Source organism: Asterias amurensis, chromosome 5 (assembly GCF_032118995.1).
Source record: "Asterias amurensis chromosome 5, ASM3211899v1".
In the NCBI taxonomy this organism is placed as follows: Eukaryota; Metazoa; Echinodermata; class Asteroidea; order Forcipulatida; family Asteriidae; genus Asterias; species Asterias amurensis.
The window spans coordinates 27,835,901-27,857,563 of NC_092652.1; the positions used below are offsets into that span (position 1 = coordinate 27,835,901).

Here is a 21,663-nt window from a genome sequence, read left to right on the forward strand (position 1 = left end):
TATAGGTACATTTCTCCAAACTTTAATCAACAAAACATACCAAAACAATTCTGATTCATAAAATATTACTTCATCCTGCAATAAGATTATTTTACATCAAGATTGGATTGAGAGGAATTGAATACATTAACATGCTGTTATTTTATTTCATGCATTACAATTTAATACACAATTAAATCAAGCCCATTTTCATATTTGAATCCCTATCCTTTTATCACAGATTCTGTATCACCAAAGGAAACTTTTAATGTACTGGTATAGATGTTGTTTGTGTACAACTATAAAAATGACTAGTTTTACTGAAATGTTCAGAGACTTTGATGATAAGCGTGTTCAAAAACCAATAGGTATATACCATTGCTGAGGTCAAATGAAGGAATTGTACTATGCACAAAAGAAGTCTCAGCCTTTTCAGCATTACTCATGACAAACAAAAGATGACACTATTTTAACTCCATAACTTTGTGCTTTTCATCATAAAACCCAAGAGAAAAAACTTCCTACCAAACTCAAACAAGGCTATCAATAAAAGTTCTATCCAGAAAATTGTGTTTACCCAAATGAACCCTAACATATCTGTGTACAATGTGCACTTATTATTGATACTTACTGCGGGATATTCATTTATGTATTAAATAATTTCAATGAAGAAAAAATTGTTTTTCTTATAAAAAAATCTCTAAATATTAACTTGGGTACAGCTGCTATAGTTTTTACAACAAATTGAAAATAATTCAAAGCACAATATTTGATTTCTTGCTACTTTACACTTACTATTTTTATTTACAAAGAAAAAGATTAAGATACAAGCTGTTTCAAGTTTGTATTACTTAATTTAATCAACCACAGAATAAGACACGAACAAAGGGACATGAACGCTTAACGAGAAATGGAGACAATTTGAAATGGTTTCATGGTTTTGCTTACTGCAAGTGAGAAATCAGTGCTTAAAGGAACGGTACACATTGGTAATTATTCAAAACAAATATTACCTTAAAAACCGACTTTGTAACGAGCATTGAAGAGCTGTTGATAGTATAAAACATTATGGGAAATGATTCCTTATGAGTAACGTAGTTTTTTGAGAAAGAGGTAATTTCTCACTAAAATATCTGAAAGCACACAAATTCATCCAACAAGGCTACGGGATACCCAAGCCTACACCCGTATCCCACACCTTGAAGTGACCTTCATGCCTTGTAAGTCTGGCGACTTGCATAAAAAAAAAATCATTTTCTCGCAACTTTGATGACCAATTGAACCCAAATTTTCACAGGCTTGTTATTTTATGCTTATGATGGGATACACTAAGTGAGAGCACTGGTCTTTGACAATTACCAAACGTGTACAGTGCCTGCTCATTTTTGCTGAACAGAAAATAATCTTGCATTATTTTCTCATCAAGCTGCTATACATGTAAGTTGGGCCCATGCTCCTTCCTCTATGAGCATTCTTAGCTTGCACAGCAAGCACAGAAATTAAAGCAAAGTATAGACGATGAGACCTATGTTTGCATTCAAACTGCCCTCTGTTGACAAAACACTATATACGTCATGTTTCGCCGGGCACCGAGTTGCAGAGTCATAGTAAGATTGCATGCACTTTCTAGCTGGCTGCCAAAACACAAAGGTTTTGCCCGGCGGTATGCACGAATCATGTATGGTTTCCGTGTGACGTCAGAGGTCACATCGTCTATAGGGCCTAATTAACAATCGTTCAAAGAATTGTTCTGTCTTTTATATAAATCTCAAATTCAATGCCTGATAAAGCTGCCTGTGTCTAGATGGTCTGTAACAATATGAGAGATGAATAAACAAAATGTAATAGAAATATTAAGAGAAATGGAAAGAAGAAAGTTCACAATGTTCATGTTTTGTAACCATTTCTGGTTACTTTATGAAGAGTAACATACGGCAAACTTGAATATTAAATTCATGCATTACAAAGGTTATAACGAAAAGACACGTAAAATATTGTTTAATTTTTAACATTGCAATTTCCTTGGCCCTTACTTAAACACAAAATTCAATTATGATTTTAGAACCACATTCCTTCCCCTTAAAACTGCAAAAGTAAAACAAATTGGGGAGCTGACGTGTCATTCTCCAAAACTCAAAAACGGCAACAAATCACAACAAACACTAACCCATCCCTACCCTCCCCCCCAAAAATAACAATTGCAACACTAAGACACATATATAACACTCTCATTCAACATGTTTCAAAACATGTTTAATACAGTATGAACAGTTACATTTAAACATAGTCAGCATTGCCAAAGGCCACCAGCAAAGGGTACAAATCAAAGATCGTATAACACTGCAGGCATAAGATGGACAACTTGGGCTTTAAGCGCCATGAGCGCCTTCATTGGCGGATACCGGCGCTATACAAGACTTTGATTATTATTATTGTAATTATTAAATATGAAGTACACTGTATGCACTGGATGCCATTTTAGTAAGCAACACTTTAGATGCAACAATAGATCAGCTCAGACAATGACCAATGTTATTAATGCTATATGCTTACTGAAATGACAGCCATGTCATACTAATAGACAAAGCTCCAGTAACCCACATTATGCCTTAAAGCTCTGTACAATCTTTGGTACAAACCCTGTTAACATCCCTGGAGCACCATGGGGGCACCACGGTAAAAAAGAACCTCCACACAAAAATCATATTAATTGTTTATCTTCAACGTCTCATGTCACCCCCATAAGATACTCCTTCATTTTCATTGTTTGCACTAGTCTTGTAAATGTTATTCTTTCTTTATTAGATTTGGGAAGGCTTGCCTATGCACCAACACCTCTGCATAGATACTGCCTCTGTTGATGTACTGGGTATCATGTGTCAAATGACTATAGAGTGACCATAATCATGAAGGTTCTCCCTTTGATTTGCTTTGTCATTTAGAGTATAACTGGATTATGTATGAAAACAACATTTTGGGTAAACAAAAGAAACATAATAACTAAGATTAAACATATCTTCAATGTCTGTTCTTTTCTTTCAATCAACACTTTTTCATGTGGATTGTCTAAAGTTATTGGGAGGTTTAAGAAGGCACTTCACAGAAAAAAAGCAAGGGAGAGTTTTACTACAAAATGTTTATTAGTCATGTACTAAATGCTAGATAATATTCCATGACGTGATGAGATGAGACTGGTTCAAAGTCACCATAAAACCTAAATCATTATTACTTGATTTCCTCAAATGAGACACCAGTCTAAGAACAACGTCCCACATTTAAGACACAGATTAGGATGTGAAATTCCCCAACCAGACTAGGTCAAATTATCTGCACTTGCCTGGGTAAAGACTCTGACAAGACAGAATCTGCAAACCTACTCTGTCACCGCCAGATCAGTAAGATACCCTAAAAAGATCATAACTGATCACATTAAGGTCTTACAAGAATCGGTAAGATTTGGATCCCAAAGGGTCAATACCCCACTCTGCATAGTTTTCACCAACTCACTTATAGAACTCTTTCTTTGATTACATATGGAAATTATTTACTGTTTACTTTTATTCTTAAGCACAGATAAAGACAAAATTAAGAACTACCTCAGGTAGATTCCTTTGGTATAAAAGCAGTTTGGTTTTCACAATGCTCCTCAACTTTCCCTGGTGATTCCCTGTTTTTACTCTTCATTGATGTCTTCATATCAGTTTTCATTTGCTCTTCTTCATTTTGACCTTCAACAGGAGTGTTCTGGTCGAGGGGTCGTTGGCATTGGCTGCTGGGTCGAGGAGTTGAGGTCTCAGAGTCGCAACTTTCTAATGACCTCGATGTGAGAACCGTTTCTGACTTGACAGCACTTTCCTCGTTATCATTGTCAGTAACAAGCAGAGTTTCAATGGCACTCTGTGCTTCTGCGACCCAGTCTGCAATCCGTCCCTTATCCAATGGGAGAGCAGTCTTATTATTCAAGATTGAAATCCCTCCAAGATCCTCTTCTTCTTCATCTTCTTCATCCTCTTCTCCATCTTCACATTGCGGACGGTAATGTGTATCAATAGCATCTAATTCATCGTCTTCATCTACATCACTTAAATCATAAGCATCATCATTATCTTCACAATCAACATCATCAAGCTCAGCAGCTTCTAATGTCTCTGATGAGGTCTTAGATGCACCCTGTTCTACTGTCCCACTATCTTCACTATGTGCACCTTCTTGACTGAAACCACGATCACTCTCATATCCTCCTGTGGTATCATCAGTGTCTACAAACTCACAAGTAGTCAAGGTGGACACCGGCGCCGCCATGGCATACTCTGCTGTCTTGACAGCATCGTTGAATCGTACCTCTCGGACAATCTCATTGCCTCGGCTATCCACCTCAGGTTCAGGGTCTGGGTAGTCTTCCGATATAGGCTCTGAGATGACACTACTAAAGGATATCCCGCTACAGCCAGACAGATTGCGATAATGGCCTAGATGGTGACGGTGTTTGGAGAATGGAACCACAGTGCTAGCTGCTTCTGCCTCTTGCTGAAACTGACGAATCATAGCATTGTAATTGTCCCTTGCACTCTTCGTCAAATCTAGAAGATTCTTGTAATGTTCCTGGAGAAAGACAGAGAAAGACAATGAACGTTTTACATGTTATATTTGTCTTAAAAAGAAACTAACTTCTTTTGCATCACCTATCAGTAGAAAGGTTAAAAAGTTGTTACAAAATAAATGACTGGAACAAAAATTTTACCTATGGGTTTCCCAATTAATCTACTGTGATGTTTACAACTCTGGCCAAAATGCATGGGCCACCCATTCCTAATGTTACATAAAACCATTCCCTGGCCAATTCCCATTGACGATAAACATTGTCTCCCCACCCCTACCCCCCTCTCAATGTTTACTGTAACGCAGTAGACCATTCAATCAGAACCAACATTGAAGGGGGCAGGTGGGGGCCCTAAAGAGATATGACCGGGATTGTAGCCTTAATCACAACAAATCTCCATGCAACTTTTCAAAACTTTCCATTCATGACAGGAACCCAATGCCAAAAACAGGCAGTTCTTAGCAATAGTGAAGAAACATCAGCCATATCAATGTGATGTGATGTCTTGAACATGTTGACAAATGCTTACCTATTAGCCTTTATGACTTATTTATTAGGTGACTAATGAAATGTATGTTTGTTACCAACTGATGAAAACAAAAAACAGTTTTGGAGTTTTGGCAAGACAGGTATTGGTTTTGGAAAGGAGAGTCGCATTTGTGTAAATGTTTTCCCATTTTAGAGTTTGAACTTACCTGTGCACCATCATAGTTGAATATCCCAACCACACTGACTGGTACAAGCTTGTTGACAGCTCGACCAAGTGCCTTACGCCCAAGGGCAAAGACAACAGGCACAGTCTGTTCATTGGAGAGCGCTGTGATACGATTCAAGGCCTCGTCTAATCCACCTGTTATACAAACCACAAAACTTCAAAAGTTAAATTGTAAAAATAAAAGGAATAAGTTGGAGTCATGTATTGATGAACTTTTAAAACAAGCTTGAGACTTTGCTACAGACAAGAACATCTTTGAGTTCTTGAAGACGGCAATGGCTCTGTGCAAAAGAGTAGGCTAAAATTATATGGGAAGCAAATGAAAAAATTACATATTTTTTCTTTTAGCCTTTGAGAAAGACACTGCTTTGCTCAAATTGTTTTGAAATTAACCATTTTGTATATTTATACCACCAATTGTTTTGGTTGGTAAGCAGCTTTTGCAATAGCTATTGTGTTTGTTTTCTTTTTTCAAACGTTTTTTTTACTGTTCATTGTTAAACGAAAGCAAAAAAAAGCATCCTAATAATAAAAGGATGAACCCTGACCTTTAGATTGGATCCTTTCTAGGTTGGGAGAAACAATGATGCATTTAATCTTCTTCAGCTTCAGGTGTTTGGTGACCTCACGCAGTCCCATTACAATGCGACGCTTCGATTTAGCCTGATGACAAATAAGAAACAGAGTAATCCGCAAAGTTTGTTTTAACAGTGTAACTTTGAAAGCCCAAAAGTCCTTTCAAATTGTAGGTGAAATTATCAAGAAACGAATGAAATGCCAGTGGGGTAAGGTTAGATGTCATTTATTTTCTTTATCCCCGATGCAGAATCAACATCTCTTGAAGCTTATAGGTTACAGTGCTTATTCACCTTTGAGGGGAGGATTTGAGCAAAGAAAAGAAAATCAATAATACCTTAATGACATTTAGCCATTTAACATGAATAAGTTTATTTCTGGCAGCCTGGAAATCAGGGTACATTTCTGGGGCGGAAAATTTTCACAGCTTCATAACTCAAAGCTTACCTGCAACAAGCCACTAATTTCAACAGATTCACACTCCATGGCAGCATATATTTTTCTGCGGTGAGTTTTGATCGTCATATATTCTTCAAAAATCCGTCATTTTCATGAAATAATGCAGCTCCCAACGTTAATAAATTCAAATTTTTGTTCGTACTCTCACAGTCCGCCGTGTGTACGCACGACCCGCAAAGTTGGGAGCTGCATTATTTCACGAAAATGATGGATTTGTGAGGAATATATGAGGACCAAAACCCACCGCAGAAAAATGTATGCCGCCATAGAATGTGATTCTGTTGAAATTAGTGGCTTGTTGCAGGTAAGAAACGGGCCTTAATAGTTAGGACTCTGTATCTGTGTACAGAGGAAGAGTCCTATATAGGGCTAGTATAAGGTGTACCTTTGTTGGGTCTTTTTGATACTGTCTATCCTGGAACTTAACCAAGGTTTGAAGTAGAGTTGTACAGCAGGCATCAATGTCTTGATCTAATACTTGGTTGCAGTATCTGAAAGGTAAATACATATCATGCTATCAATTTGGATCTTGGTGTAGGAGTGAAACAAAATCATGACCCTGTAAGCGCCGATTCTTGGCTTAATACGATATTATGCAGAGCCAACAAATAGAGCCCTGACGTTAACGTATTTCAATTAATCCTGTTATAGCCCTCGGTGGTATATTGACATCTATTTATGGAGGGGAAAAAGGTAGATTTCTTCAGATTTAAAAACATTGAGACCAATTCAGAACTGACTCCGCGGCAGTACAGTTAATTGCAATCCTATAAGCTAAAGTAGTAGTCCCAGTCTATTTTCTATACCAGTCCCCTGGTAATAGTTAAAAGCAGGACAGTTCTTTTCAGAACTGAGAAGTCTCCTGAACCTCCGATTGTCTACTCCGCGGCAGTAGAATAAAGCAAGACAGTTCTCTAAGAATAAACTCTACCCGGCAAGTAGATACACACATGGTGTTACCGCAAACCAAATATACATTGATACCTCACCATGCACTGCCTAAAATCCTATATACACTTAACCATGTAAACAGATAAACACTCACTCTCTAAAACGACGACTGTGAACTGAAAGATTGATCTGAGCTGGGGATGTTGATTTGAATCCAGTTGCTGGACTAGACAAACCTGAGCTAAGAGGTGACCCCGGTGACAGTGGGCTCATGCTCATGGGTGACATCTGACTTAAAGGTGAAAGGTCACTCTGAGAGGTCATGAAAGACATCGTTGAACCTCGCTCACTTGTGGCTGTTAAAAATGAAAATCAGATTAAACTGTTTATAAGGAAGCAAAATTACGAGTTAAATCAAACAAGAATTTTGTAATAAGGGAAGCAAAGTGGACCAATGTTGCTAACGGCTACCTTGGCTACGGCTGTGGCTGTTGTCATCGCATCAATGCATGTTCATATGACGATTAAGCCATGGCAACAGCTATTTTAGACACTTTCTTAAGGCATTTCCAATCATAATCAGACACTCTATTAGGGCATTTTCAATCAGAAGTAGATCACTCTGGATATGTGGGGATTTTATGTCATGAGAGATTGGTGGGACAGTTAGACTTTGGAAACAAATGTTGAGGTTTCTTTGAGGTTAACTGTAAACTGGTGAGCTTTGAAGTAATCAGTATGCACTTACCATCTTGTGATAAACCCAATCCTGCATCTCCACTCATTGCGTCTGCATTCTTATCATCACCATGGTTTAATCCACTGTAGGGTGAAAAACACTCAGTTGAAAAGGCCTTGTACTGTATGTAATATTTCAATTCAAATGACTATTTTGAGATGCGTGCACCATTCTAAAGACTCCATCACCTCACTAGAGCTGTTTCCATCTCACTTTAACTTGATCAGAAAACATACATGTTACATGGGGCGTGTGTATTGAGATAGGGAAGGAACTTACTCTTCAGCATCAGAGAGACACGTTTCCTGCAAGGTGCGCAATCTCTTATTCTCTTCCCGCTCCTTTAAGATCACCCTCTTCAAGGCACTAGGTTTCTTTTTCACTGGTGTCTCACGTTCCTTGCCTCTCTTTAATGGAGCCGATGAGTCAAGTGGATTGTGACCCTTGATATTAATAGAGAAATGAGTAGGATTTGAAACTTTGCATGGTGGAGATAAGATATAGAAGAGTTTGCGGTAACACCATGTAATAACAATCTCTAACTCAATAGAGAAATGGGTGAGAATTATTCAGCAATCACAATGGCCATATGTTTGACCAAGTGAGGAAGGTCCTGAATCAATTGTTTGAGTTTTTGAGTGTTGTGGTTGAGCAGTTAAATGAACTCTTTACTGAGTGAGGTTGCATTCAAATCGATTTTTCAAGTGTTTTGGGTTGAGATGATTCAACTTCTATGATTGTCTGATTATGGTTTGGGTTCAGGTATTGTACTCGCGTTCCCTGCTCTCAATGATACAAAAGACACCTTGAAAAAGCCCATTTCCATAATTAAGACAACTATGTTGCTAAAAATGGCCAGAAAATGCAAAAGAATATTTCACATACAGACATAGGAAATGTTTAGATAGTTCTCTTACCAGCATTGGTACTTGTTCACGTTTGCCAAACTGAGGTTGTATAACTAGCTTTGCTGTTACACCTATTGCTGGTGATGGAACAGGGGCCAGCTTGCCCTCATTGTAATGTTGCACCTTGGGACTAGTAGAGAAAAGCATTGTCGATCGACCTTTATTTGCCAGGTTCTGCTGCTGAGTCTTAGCTTTGGTTTCCTGCTGTTGTTTCTGCAAATGCCAAAGAAAGAATGGTTTGTTAAAGGATTCGGGTACTTTTTCAAAATGTCCACAGATTTACATTAAACTTACAGGGTTTGAAGATAATGATAGTGGAAGCTTCCCTTCAAATATTACTAACTAAGGTTGTGTAGTTTTTGAGAAATGAGTAAAACAAGTCATAAAATAATTTTGGTCTCATGAGACCAAAATTATTTTAGCATGTAAAATCAGTTATGATATTATACCAAAACCATAGCATAACTGTTTAATACGTTTTTACATGCTAAAACTGAGATGAAAATTATTACTTTTACTCATTTCTCAAAAACTACAGCACCTCGGTAAGCAAAATTTCAAGGGAAGCTTTCTACTATCATAATCTTCAAACTGTGTAAATTTAATATAAATCTGTGGACATTGTGTTTTTTGTTAGGAAAAAGTACATAGACCCTTTAAGTAACGACAAACTTTCGTTGTCAAAGGAGGAACAGAAACACTCCAAATTGTAAACTTTTCTGTCCCACCTTGATAGTTTCAAAAATGTAGAACAAAGAGCCAGCCATTCAAACAGCTACATGTATGTATATTCAACGTACATGTACTGCATCTCTCTGAAACAAATATAGTGACACTATTGTTTTTGTTCAATAATGTTCGTCTGCTTTTATAACCCTGGCAGTTTCGCTTAGTAATGAATAAAGAACAGGATCAAGCTCTGTGATAGGGTCCATGGGTTTTGCATACCCTCATGTGTGCAAACAAGTCTGAACCCCATAACAACATGCAAAGATTGTATTCTGGGTCAGGTCTGCATGGTACATGTGTGTAACCATTGTACATCAAACATACTTTGTAAGTCAAAACAAAGACCCGTCATGTGACATCATAATGTAAAGGTGCTGTGAGCTGAGATTCAATGACCACTTCCACTTCTTTACAATGCGTGAATTGCTTATAGTTCATTCTAACAAACCACAACTTCGAAGGCTAAAGCATGGGGGTGATTTCAAAATACATGTTAAACGTAAATCATAAATACCTCAGACAGTTACGCTATTCCTATTGGTGGAGAGCGCGTCACGTGGGTGTGTATAAACCTTTGTTTATGAACAGTAAAAAGTGTTGAAACATGGGCGTGACACGCAAGCTTGCACATGTTCTTATAAGACTGTTTCTTCATTCCAATTGGTCGAGAGCAACGGCTGAAACAGTTGTGCCACATCACGCGATACGCACGACGCACACAGCATTCCCTAATAAGGAGTTGTTTACCCGAGGGCCGCGGAGGGCTTTACCATTTCATAGCTGGAGGGGTGTGTGTTGAAAGAAATCATTGAACAATCATAATTTTTGCATTTATTTTACTTTTAGACCAAAAAGTGATGATGTTTTTGACCGAAAAGGTAATTATGAATGGGAATCAAAGTGTGTTGAATCGGTTTTCAACTAGTGGCCTGGTTCTTGATAATTTACCTCCACTTCGTCTCAGTAAAATTATCAAGAACCACACATTGATTCCCTTATTTAAAAAGGTAAACACTAACCATTACACATTAAATATTATTATTGCAAAACAAAAATCACCAAGGAGAAAATAATTAGAAAGACAAACCTATGAAATCTATTATTAAAACAAAGGATAGGGGAAGGCTACAACAGGACTTACACAACTTAGCTGGATGTTTTGTTTCAAATTCAAAGTATTTTTTTGTTAATAACTCAGTACACACAGGACAGGGCAGTGGGTTTGGTGAATGAGTACAAACAACACACACGTCCCTACCAGCAATACATACATGATTATGTGTATTAACTATTTTTAGCATGATGGGGTGTATAGGACGTGACTGAACTCTTTACAAGTGAAATCCCGTCATCTTGAGGCAGGAAGGAAGGTGGAGGAAATGTGACCCCTTAACATGCCCCATTATAGAATGCTAAAGTCAGAAGTCTCAAGGAAATTGTAGGCTGTCTCTGAAGACCTGCTTAAAATCAGAAAATAAACTGGAAATAAAAGATATCATCCTGTAAACTCCTGTTCAGTTTTTAACTGCTAGGGTTTCTCTTTTTTAGCTGGTTTATTCCATAGTGGGGTTTCAATGTATAAGAGGGTTCCCCCCAACACCCTGTGCATTTTTTAAAGTGTCTTTTAGTGGTTTATCTAATATTTATCTTTACTTATTGTCGTCGTCTTATATAATGTTCCTTTGTACCCCGCGGTGGTGCAATTTTTGTGTGTTTTATCTATGCTATTTTTATCAATATTGTTATCTTGTAATGCCACATTATTCAGCTTTGTGCTGCCAGTTGGTTTTTTAATAAAAATGAATGAATGAATGAATGAATGAAAGTACTAATAGTTCATGTAGTTATAAAACAAGTATTACAGACTCATATGGGCCTGAACCTCACAAATATTACAATGCAGGTATTTTACCCAGATTTAGGAAAGCCATTGTACCCTCCAAAACGTGTTTTTTCCTAGTTTTCCCTACTCTCACCAAATCTAAACAAACTATTATTAAATAATTCTTTTAAAAACCAGAGATAACTCATACATGTACCTTTAAAACCTTCTGTTTAGTTTTGCCTTAGATCAATTGTATGACAAGCACCAAATCCAGTGCAACAAATCTTGGGTTAGATTTGAACCTACAACCTTCTGTTCTAAATATGTCTTACCCCCCAATAGACCCATCCAAGCTTGCCCAGTAATGAAAGGCCGCCAGTTCCATTTAATATTCACATCATGTTGCAGTGAGTTCATGGAATTACCGACACAAAATACCCTTCCCATGCAGGATCGTCCAAATGTGGTAGCATGGGATAAGATGGGTAATACAACATACCTCTAGAGCAGCCAGCATGTCACCCAAATCATACTCAATAGGCATCTTGGTTTTCTTGTTGGGTTTCTTTAGGTTTTCTTGAAGTTGCCTCTGCTCCTCGGTGATTTCAGAATATTCCTGTTTAGATATAAATGTTTATGAACAGTAACAAAATGTTGACTATGCGGGCCTACTCTCATAAAGTCTGTAAATATAGAGCCCCTTTGTACATTTATTCCTTCCCAACAACACTGCTACCCCCTAGGCAAAGCAAATGGTTTAGTTACTTGCTATAGGCCATACAGTGTAAATAAAAAGACATTAAAATGTAACTAAATCAGAATTGCATTTATAATGATGCTGCAGTTTTGAAAGGTAAAGTCAGTAGCTTGAAATGTTTAGGTTTAAGCGAAGCGTTTCTTCTGTACCCTAACCTATTGACAGTACAGAACACATAAGCCAATGGACAATAAAGAACTGACAAACACAGAGGCTATACAAAAATATACAAAAATATTTGAGCATTTATTATGAGTAATTTCAACTCCCTTAAAAAATGTTCCCGAACATTTTGATACTCAGAAAATGTAGCCTTGCATGCCCTGTCCCAACATAACTAAGAGGACTTTCTGGGCTCGTATCTTACATGTATTTATATTGATTCTAACTGATTAAAAACTACATTATAGGGACTTCCTGGTAAGTGATGTTGTAACAACATGCTTTGGCATGTAAATATCCTGACCATTTAAAAGGAAACTGTTTTATTAGTAGTGACCAAAGGTGACTTCCTTGCAGAACTAATTAGCTTGATTTGCAATAACACACTTTATACAATTTCTAAAACTACCTGATTCTTTGTAATCAGTTTGTCAGTGCATAATTTGATATATTTTATTTTATTGTATTTTATTGCACTTGTATCTTAAACCTTTTGGGGTGCTCTACCCACTCCCCTTCTTAATGATCACACTCCAGAAGACAAACATAACGCACCTTAGCAGCAGCCTGAGCAGCAAGAATTGCCTTCTTGCGGCGTTTTCGAGCGTTTTTCCCATCACGTATCCCGCTGGCGGCTGCCTCTGCGTTTAAGAGATCCTCAGGTTTAATAATGTCTCCATAGTTGACGTCATTGGTGGCATCCACTGGCTCATAATCTCCTGCCCTGGTCTGTTTGGTCAAGAGAACAATTCAATAAAATGTAAAAACTAAAACCAAGTACTAAACACCTATACTCTCTTCATTACACACGGGTGTCTGTAGTCACATATTGAATGAGAAGTGCCATATGGTGCATTTGTAAATTACTACTAATTTTTACAAAAGTCATGTGTTGAAGGTCACATGGTGTGTCGTAACCAATACCAATTCAGTCATCAAATTTGTCTGATTTAATCGACCCATGGACACTTCTATTCACATTACGATTTTTTTTAGTCGTTGGTCAATTCATGTCATGATACAGAATTTGAAAAACTAAGGTACGTATGTAAATGTACATGTATGTAGGACCACAGGCATGAATCTAGTCATTGTACACACAATGTACAGTACATACATACATGTCTGGGACAGTAATCTCATTTCCATTTTGTACACGTAGCACATAGCGAACACTACATGTACATGTACTACATGTACATGTTTGTACAAAGCACATGATGTCAATCACAGGAACATGGACATATTGTACACTTTATAGATCCTTTTTACTTCCAAATTTACTTGATTTTCTATAAAAACCAAATCAAAAAGTTGAAAAACATCTATAGATGTGTACAAACATCTGCACTGTGTATGTACTGCGTACATGAATGCATGAAAGTTCTTTGAGCTTCATACCGTCATTACTGAACTTACATGTACATGTGTTGGTTTTCATGGTTTGGTACACTTCCATTTTATGTGCTATTGTAGTAGGCCTACTACAACACTGAGAAAGATGTAATTTTCCCTGAATTTGATTTTGAGACCTCAGAATTAGATTTTGAGGTCTCGAAAAGCACACAACTTTGTGTGACAAGAGTGTTTTTTCTTTCATTGATATCTCACTTCGATATCAACTTCGATGACCAATACCCTCAAATTTTCACAAGTGTGTTATTTAATGCATTATGTTAAGATACATGTACACAAAGTGAGAAGACTGGTCTCTGACACTTACCAATAGTGACCAGTGTCTTTAAGCAGGAAATAACTAAGAGCAAATTATATGGTAATTCTAAACCAAAAAGTGAAAGATCTTGCCTGCCAGGAAACAATGTCAGTGTTTTTTTGTAAACAAGGTGTCATAAAGACTCACCGTTTCTCTCATCTGAGCAGACTTCTGTTGTTGAAGGATTGCACTGTAGGAGCGTGGTTGAGAGTTTATCAAGTCCACCCTACTGGGACCTCCAGGGTCCCCCATAGACAGTTCAGGGAAATCACCCATGTCTGTCAAGGCTGGAGGGGGAGGCGCTGGTTCCACTTGTACTTCTCTGGTTAGCTCTTCCGAACGTTCACCACCTTTTCCGGCTCGTTTACGGTCCTTCTTTTTTTTCCTTTTGGAATCCTGGTTTTGACTAGTGTCTGCACTCTCGTGTGCTGGAATGTACTTTGTTCCTGGTTTCTGTTGAGGAGTTCTGTTTCCAGGAGCATAGCCAGAATGAAAGGTCTGGTTGTTACGAATGTTTTCTAGCGATGGTTGTTTTTGCATTGATCCTGGAGGTCTGGGTTGAATTTGGTTTAGCACTGGAACAGGATGGCGTTGTGGAGGTTGCTGGCTAAGGATTCGGGCATAGCTTAAATGTTGTGGCGCATGTTGCTGTATCGGCTGCTGCTGCTGCTGATATTGCTGTTGTTGTACCATGGGTTGTGGCTGTAACCTTGGGGGCATACCATGGTGCAGTTGTAAATGTTGGGGTGGGGGATAGTTATTTGCAGCTGGTCCCATCTGTTGTGGTGAGGTGTTGTAACCAGCCACTGGTGGCATTGAGTTTGGAGTACACGTACTGTACATTGCAGATCCTACTTGCTGCTGTGACTGAGTGACATGTCGTGGCACTGCACTCACAACCGCACTGGGATACTGCTGGAAACCCTGTACCTTGACAGTGGGTCCTGTCGCTACATCTTGTGTAGCCATTCCCACAGAGGTTTGATTTGTCTTGGCATGTTTTGGGCTGTAGTAGCCACTATCACTGTCCACTGCTCCAGCCTCTGCCTCGGAGTCCGTGGAAGTAGAGGTTTCTTGACCAGTTTGGTTTCCCTGAGATCTACGACGTGGCTTTGATTTGTGACGTCTCAGCATACTTGGCTTTTCAGCGAGAGTCTTGTTGGCTATATCATCTGGAAAATCTGAACAACCAAAGAAAAGAATCTTAACCCTTGGTGCATATTTTGCAGTTTGGATAAAGATCAGCCTAACTCCTCAAATATCCTCTACACCCACGTCACTCTACACAGAATAAGATTTGAATGCTTGACCCTGTGTATAAAGCAAATTGTTCTTTTTGCCTACTGGCCTGCCTACTAGCCCCAATGCTTCTGAACTAAATTATTCACTTTGGCAATTGGATATAGAAGAAATTTTGGATTGTGAAGGTTCTGATGGAAATTACGCAAATTATAAACAAAAAACACCTTTTTCTTCATTACTTATTGCCTTTCATTTGATGAATTCAAGGCTGATCAAAAGACTTATTGTACAAAGTTTTGAAAACAATGAGATCACAAAAGCGGAAGTGCAAGATAGAGAAACATTGTATGGTACCTGATTCACAATTGAGAGAGTAACTATTACCTGTTGAGGCTGATAGTATGAATTGAAGATAACCAACACAACCGCTAACTGCAGTAATTGTGAAGGTCAATTTACACACAAAATTGATAAGCACAGACAAATCTTGCTTAAAAACATAAAAAAATACAGTAGTTTACTTTGTTTGTAGACAGGCAGTGTAACACTTGAACCATTTTCTAATCCTCAATATTTTTTAGATGATTAGATTTAAAAAAGAAAAGAAATAACGATTGAGTGACACACAAGAATAAATAATCCTACTAGACAAAGCAAGATATTCCGACCAATGCTTACCTGTCTGGGACCCAGTATCCATACATACAAGTGTCTTTGGATACCTTCTGCCCTCTGCACTTGAAGATGACGAACTGCCATCTCTAGAAGAACCTGATCCCTGAGATCTGCTTTTAAGCTGAGCATCTCTACTGCTGGATTGCTGATGGAAAAAAAACAAAAAAACAAAAAAAAACTTGTAGCCAACTTTACATTTTGTTTTCTTCGCCCTTTCATATGCAATTTTGAAATGGTTTTCAACCCCAAAGTAAGCAGAGAGTGAGTAAAAAGCCAGTGAGATCTCCCTGACCCTGACTACAGTCAGGTGTTTTCTAGGCACCATGCTTAATGTATCAAATTTCAGCACAATTGAAATGAAGACACTACCAAGTTAAAAAAAAATGCAACCACAGAGGATTGTGAAGTAAGCTGATTTACACAAGCTTTGGTAGTGGCCGTTTATATGCACCATGTACTGTGAATGTCAGATCCTTAACCCTGCCAAATGTATAACAATGCAACCAGAGTATGAGATGTGAGTTGGCTAATAAATGCAGCAAATTACAACAATTTATTCCATTACATTTGGCAGGGTAATGGTTCGTTGATGGTTAGTATACATTTCTCTATAGGTTCTCACAACACTGTCAGCGCCTTGTATGTATGCCCAATTGTGAAACTATTGCTTCCATAATAAAAAAGGATTGCAGAAACAGTAACATGGCGACCTCTTACCCTACTTTGCCTCTGTGCTGGTTCCCTAGGCCCATACCCATTACTCTGATGATACGACCCCATCTGAACATGATTTCCATCTTGGTAATTAGGGTAGTATCCTGGATAGTGTGGAGGCGTCCCCTGAAAGGACCCCTGGGGTATGGGTACAGGTCCCTGAGAGTGAGACAAAGGTTGAGATGCTGAGTGCCCCTGAAGCTGTTGGAAGTATGCCTGATGAGGGTATTGCAGAACAAAGTTTGGTGATTGGATAGGAGGAGGATACTGATGATTGGTGAAGAGGTCTGCTGGTGGAGGAGGAGGAAACGAAGGTGCTGAGCTGACTGCTGAAGATGGTTGTAAATGTGGAGGATAAGACTGCCATCTCATCTCTGGTTTGTGACCTGAACCGGTGGCACTGACAAAAAATACAAAAAGAGAATCATCAGACAAATAAAGCTTTGAATGTTGCAAATTATAAAGAAATCATGACAATTTTGGGTGGCCATCTATATGTTTAAGAAAAAGTTAAGGACAATCAATTATCAACAACAAGTGTTTAGTTTCAATCTCAAAGCTCATCCATTAATCCAAAAGAAAAATATTATGAATTACGTGTACTGTCAAAGTTGAGGAAATAAGTGTAGTTTTGTTAGCCCTCTATCTCATTTTGATTTCTGCTATTAAGAACAAGACAATTGAACACATTTATATTTTTTCATGTGACCTTTGGCCACAAGTTGCTGCGTTAAGAAAACACAGAACAAACTGTTCACCAAGGTCTAAAACTAAGTACCAATTCTGAGTTATGCAAATATGCCAAGTAATAATAATAATAATAATTAAAATTTATATTGCGCCCCTTACATACAAAATGATCAGAGGCGCAGAACACTTGTTAAAAAGCACAGAGTGGAAGAAAAAGACAAAGAAAAAAGACTGGTCACCAGGCCAGTGCCCAAACAAAAGTATGGGGATACGTCTGTCCCGCCAATAGAGAACTAATTAATTACTTATTACATATGCCTATCTCTGCTGGCATCGGTAATGTTTTGACCTTTTCAGGAGAGAGACGCCTCTAACCCTAACTATGCTAAAATTCTAAACTAACTGGCAAGGTGACCATAGAAGAAGACATAAAAAGCTAAAAAGCGGTATTAAAAAGATAGGTTTTTATATTACATTTAAAAGAGATGAGTTTCTGTTCGCTACGTATGTGAAGCGGTAGCGCATTCCAAAGCTTAGGGGCTGCCACAGAAAAAGCCCTATCACCAAATGTAGTCAACATTTTACCAGAAGGATAATCCAAGAAAATACCATTATTCCCTGACCTAAGTTTATAAAAAGATACTTTCCGAAGGGAAACAAGATCCTGTATATACTTTGGAGAAAGACCATGAATAGCTTTAAATGTCAACAACAGGATTTTAAAATGAATCCTGTGCGAAACAGGCAGCCAATGTAACTGACGAAGTACAGGTGTGATGTGATCAAATCGATGTGTGTTCGAAACAATTCTGGCAGCTGCGTTTTAAACCCTTTGTAGTTTAGCTATCTGTGACTTTGGCAGACCATACAAAAGGCTATTACAATAATCAAGACGACTGGTCACAAATGCATGAATGAGTTTTAAAAGAGAGTCTTGTGTAAGGAACTGACTAATGCGTTTGATGTTGTGATGTCGTGCAGAGCAAGATTTATTGATGTGGGTGTTCATTGTAAGTTCAGAATCGAACCAAGACCCCAAGTTACGAACACATGTTGTAGAAAAACAGTAGCTTCACCTATCATTATATTGGAAATATTAATTTTCTTGAACTGCTGCTTTGATCCAATGATCAAAAATTCACTTTTACCATCATTAATTAAAAGGCGGTCATGTATCATCCATTGCCTGATGTCCCTAATGCAATCTTTGATTATAGTCACAGCAGCTTGACAAGATTTGTCGTCGTCGGGTCTAAAAGATAGATACAGCTGAGTGTCATCGACATAGCAATGGACATCAGGCAAATGATGCTCAACGATGTCAAACAATTTAGAGGCATAGACAATAAATAAAAATGGTCCTAAGCAGGATCCCTGTGGAACACCACAGTTGATGTTAAACTTCTCTGATAAGGTACCTTGAATGGATACACGTTGACTTCTATCTGACAAATAGGACGAAAACCAATCAAGGGCCTTGCCAGTGACTCCACATTTAGACTGAAGACTTTTCAGCAAAATTACATGATCAACAGTATCGAATGCTGCACTAAGGTCTAAAAGGACGAGCAGAATAACATGTTGGGAATTCATCCTCATCAGTAAATCATTTTTAACCTTAATAAGAGCCGTTTCTGTACTATGATGCTTCCGGTAAGATGATTGGAGAACCGGAAACATGGAGTGTTTTGACATGTGACTATAAAGTTGGTCACAAGTTGGTCACAAGTGTACTTTTGTCTTCAAAAAGTACCTCAGTTTAATGATGACAATGCATCAGTACAAAATACTACATGTAGCTACACCTGAGTTGAATCCTGCACCAGTACAACAATACAAATACAAGCAACGGTGTAAAACCTTGTAACAGGACATTCACAATTAGACTAAAATGACTAGGCTATAGAGTTAAGTTAAACCATCCCTCATTAAAGCGCATACACATCACAGCAATTGTAACATTTTCAAGAGCAACAGGACCATTGGGAGGCCAAGAGACTAAGCCAACAATAATATCTTACCTGTCTTGAACAAATGGATAGCAGTTAGTCAGGTATCGTGGTAGTTCTGTCAGAGTGTAACCTGTTCCATTGGCTGAGGGTACAGCTTGATGACTCTGGGTAGATGGGACCATCTTGGGGTGGATAGACCCAGGATGGGTGTGTCCCATATAGGCGTGACCAGAGCCATGAATAGGATGATGATTGTTATATTCATGCTGGAGTTTATGGGTGATGTTCTGCCCAGGTCTTGCTGGGTTTGATTGGCCAGGAATAAAAGGCTCTACCTCGGCAGACAATGGAGTCGCCTTGAAAGAAAGAGAAAAAAAATTGATTCAAATGAAAAGTACAATAGGCTGTTCACTACCGCCTACGATGCAAAACAGCAAACTTGTGCCGTGTCAAACTCAAATAAGTAGAACATGATGAATTCAATTTGACAAAAGAGCAGTGTTTAGAGCAAACTTTTGATAAATTACATGGTAAAATCGACACTATATGATGCACGGCAAGCTCTGTGTAGTGCATAATAAGAGAAGCATACACTTTGAACGGGTACCGGTCACTTCGGCACCTTGCAAACTCAGCACCTGCAAACTCGGCACCTTGCAAACTCGGCACCCACAAACTCGGCACCTTGCAATCTCGGCACCCACAAACTCAGCACATGTACAATACAAACTCGACACCCACAGTTGAAAATGTTCGATTGCACACTGCATGGTTGGCCTCAGTATTTGAAGTAAAAGTTCAATGGTCCCACATTGCCATAAAAAGCTTGATCCTGTTGAAGTTGCTAGACTTATAAAATTAGAAATATTAATATTAGAATATTATTATTTTCGTAACCAAAATTACCAGAAAATAGGGCAACGTTAGTAACACTGAAGTCAGTGCACGCAGTACCGAACTGTTGCCGAGCTGTCAGGATCTTAGTCTCCATCACGGCCGGCGCTTTTCGGCAAATCCCGCTCTGTTTTATGCAACAATCCAGTAAAACCCCATGCAAAACGCATGTTAACATTTTCTAAAGTCCAATAAAAAAGTTAAAATGGCGCACTTTTGTCACTGACATGGACGCATTTCAGCCTAGGCCCGCTAGTTCTAGTCTATTAAAAAACAACATTTAAAAACTCTTCCTGAACCATGAAGAAACGGTGGACAATTAAATTTTCAGGTGGAAAACAAACTTCACCCCAATTTTCTCGGAAGTTTGGAAGCGGTTTAATCAGCTACCATAACGAGTGATTTTGCCATTAACAGCGTTTACTAATATAAGGTTCAAACCATTTTGTATTGCTTAAGTTGTTCATTTTTAACCACTTGAATCTTCGAGTGATATTGCTGGGTGCAGAGTTTGTCAGTCAAAAAAAGGTTGGTGCAGAGTTTGTATGGTGCCCACTTTCTTAGTGCCGAGTGGGTGCCGAGTTTGCATGGTGCCAAGATTGCGAGGTGCCGAGGTTGCAGGTGCCGAGTTTGCAAGGTGCCGAAGTGTCCGGTATTCCTTTGAACTAGGCCTATTTTATCTCTTGTTACAATGTGTCCGCATCATGAAAACAAAATCCATTTTGGGTCTTAGGTGGTCTTGACAATATTTTACTGCTTTCTACCTTAATTTTTGACATGACTTAGGCATGAGTGGTGCGCTTGAGTTTCCTCCAGACCACATGATGAAATGTCAAATATTTTCCTTTTTATTTAAGAGTCTGGCATGCGCTTATGTAAAACTACCAATTCCTCAAGAGGATTAAAAAGGGGAAATAAAGTCTTTGAATTGAACCATCAACGGAGACGCGATCAAAACATAAAGACTCCATCCATGAACCACCCTTTGACAACATAAAATACAACAATCAAATGTGGTAAATAAAATATGTTGTTAGTTACAATTTTACTTTCTCAGATTTAGTCTTACCTGAGGTGGTTTTCTGTCGGCTTCAGACATCTAGAGATTTTCAAACGCAATCACCATAATGAACTCAGTAACTGTGTTGGTTGTAAATACCCACGCAATATAGCCAACAGACATTTTAATTATTCGTTTATAAAAATGGATATGGATGGCAGACGGCGGGGACTTATAAACTATTTCGTTGTTGATGCGTACAATGGGTGGGTCGTTGTTTGAATGCACAGCGGAAAACTACTAAACACGTTAGAATTGTTGCATGTGGTGAGTCAATGTCGCCTGTGTAATATTTTGGTATGGGTGTGGAAAATCCTTCACCGATCACACACTCCTCACGACGATACGTTATGTGTTGAGCTGACCGAGTACCAGTGAAGGT

General features: G+C 38.4%; 1 protein-coding gene across 1 annotated transcript; it reads right to left on the minus strand.

The window, feature by feature from the left end:
* Window positions 1-11: 11 nt before the first annotated feature.
* Window positions 12-21,572, minus strand: LOC139937843 (uncharacterized). The gene is made up of 15 exons (XM_071933189.1): window positions 21,291-21,572; window positions 19,397-19,683; window positions 16,689-17,085; window positions 15,975-16,116; window positions 14,202-15,235; window positions 12,896-13,069; window positions 11,921-12,037; window positions 8,877-9,080; window positions 8,239-8,402; window positions 7,969-8,042; window positions 7,375-7,576; window positions 6,715-6,820; window positions 5,843-5,957; window positions 5,275-5,429; window positions 12-4,581 (listed from the first exon to the last, which is right to left on the minus strand). Exons 1-15 carry the CDS (start codon window positions 21,318-21,320, stop codon window positions 3,577-3,579), a joined length of 4,206 nt encoding a protein of 1,401 aa, XP_071789290.1. The 5' UTR covers window positions 21,321-21,572; the 3' UTR covers window positions 12-3,576.
* Between the last annotated feature and the right edge of the window lie 91 nt (window positions 21,573-21,663).

Bases quoted from the DNA above. Each gene is read 5' to 3' on its own strand.
- LOC139937843 (XM_071933189.1), bottom strand. From the start codon at position 21,320: ATGTCTGAAGCCGACAGAAAACCACCTCAG. The intron at 19,684-21,290 runs GTAAGACTAAAT...CTTTCTTTCAAG, and splicing joins CCGACAGAAAACCACCTCAG to GCGACTCCATTGTCTGCCGA. The intron at 7,577-7,968 runs GTAAGTGCATAC...CATTTTTAACAG, and splicing joins ATTGGGTTTATCACAAGATG to CCACAAGTGAGCGAGGTTCA.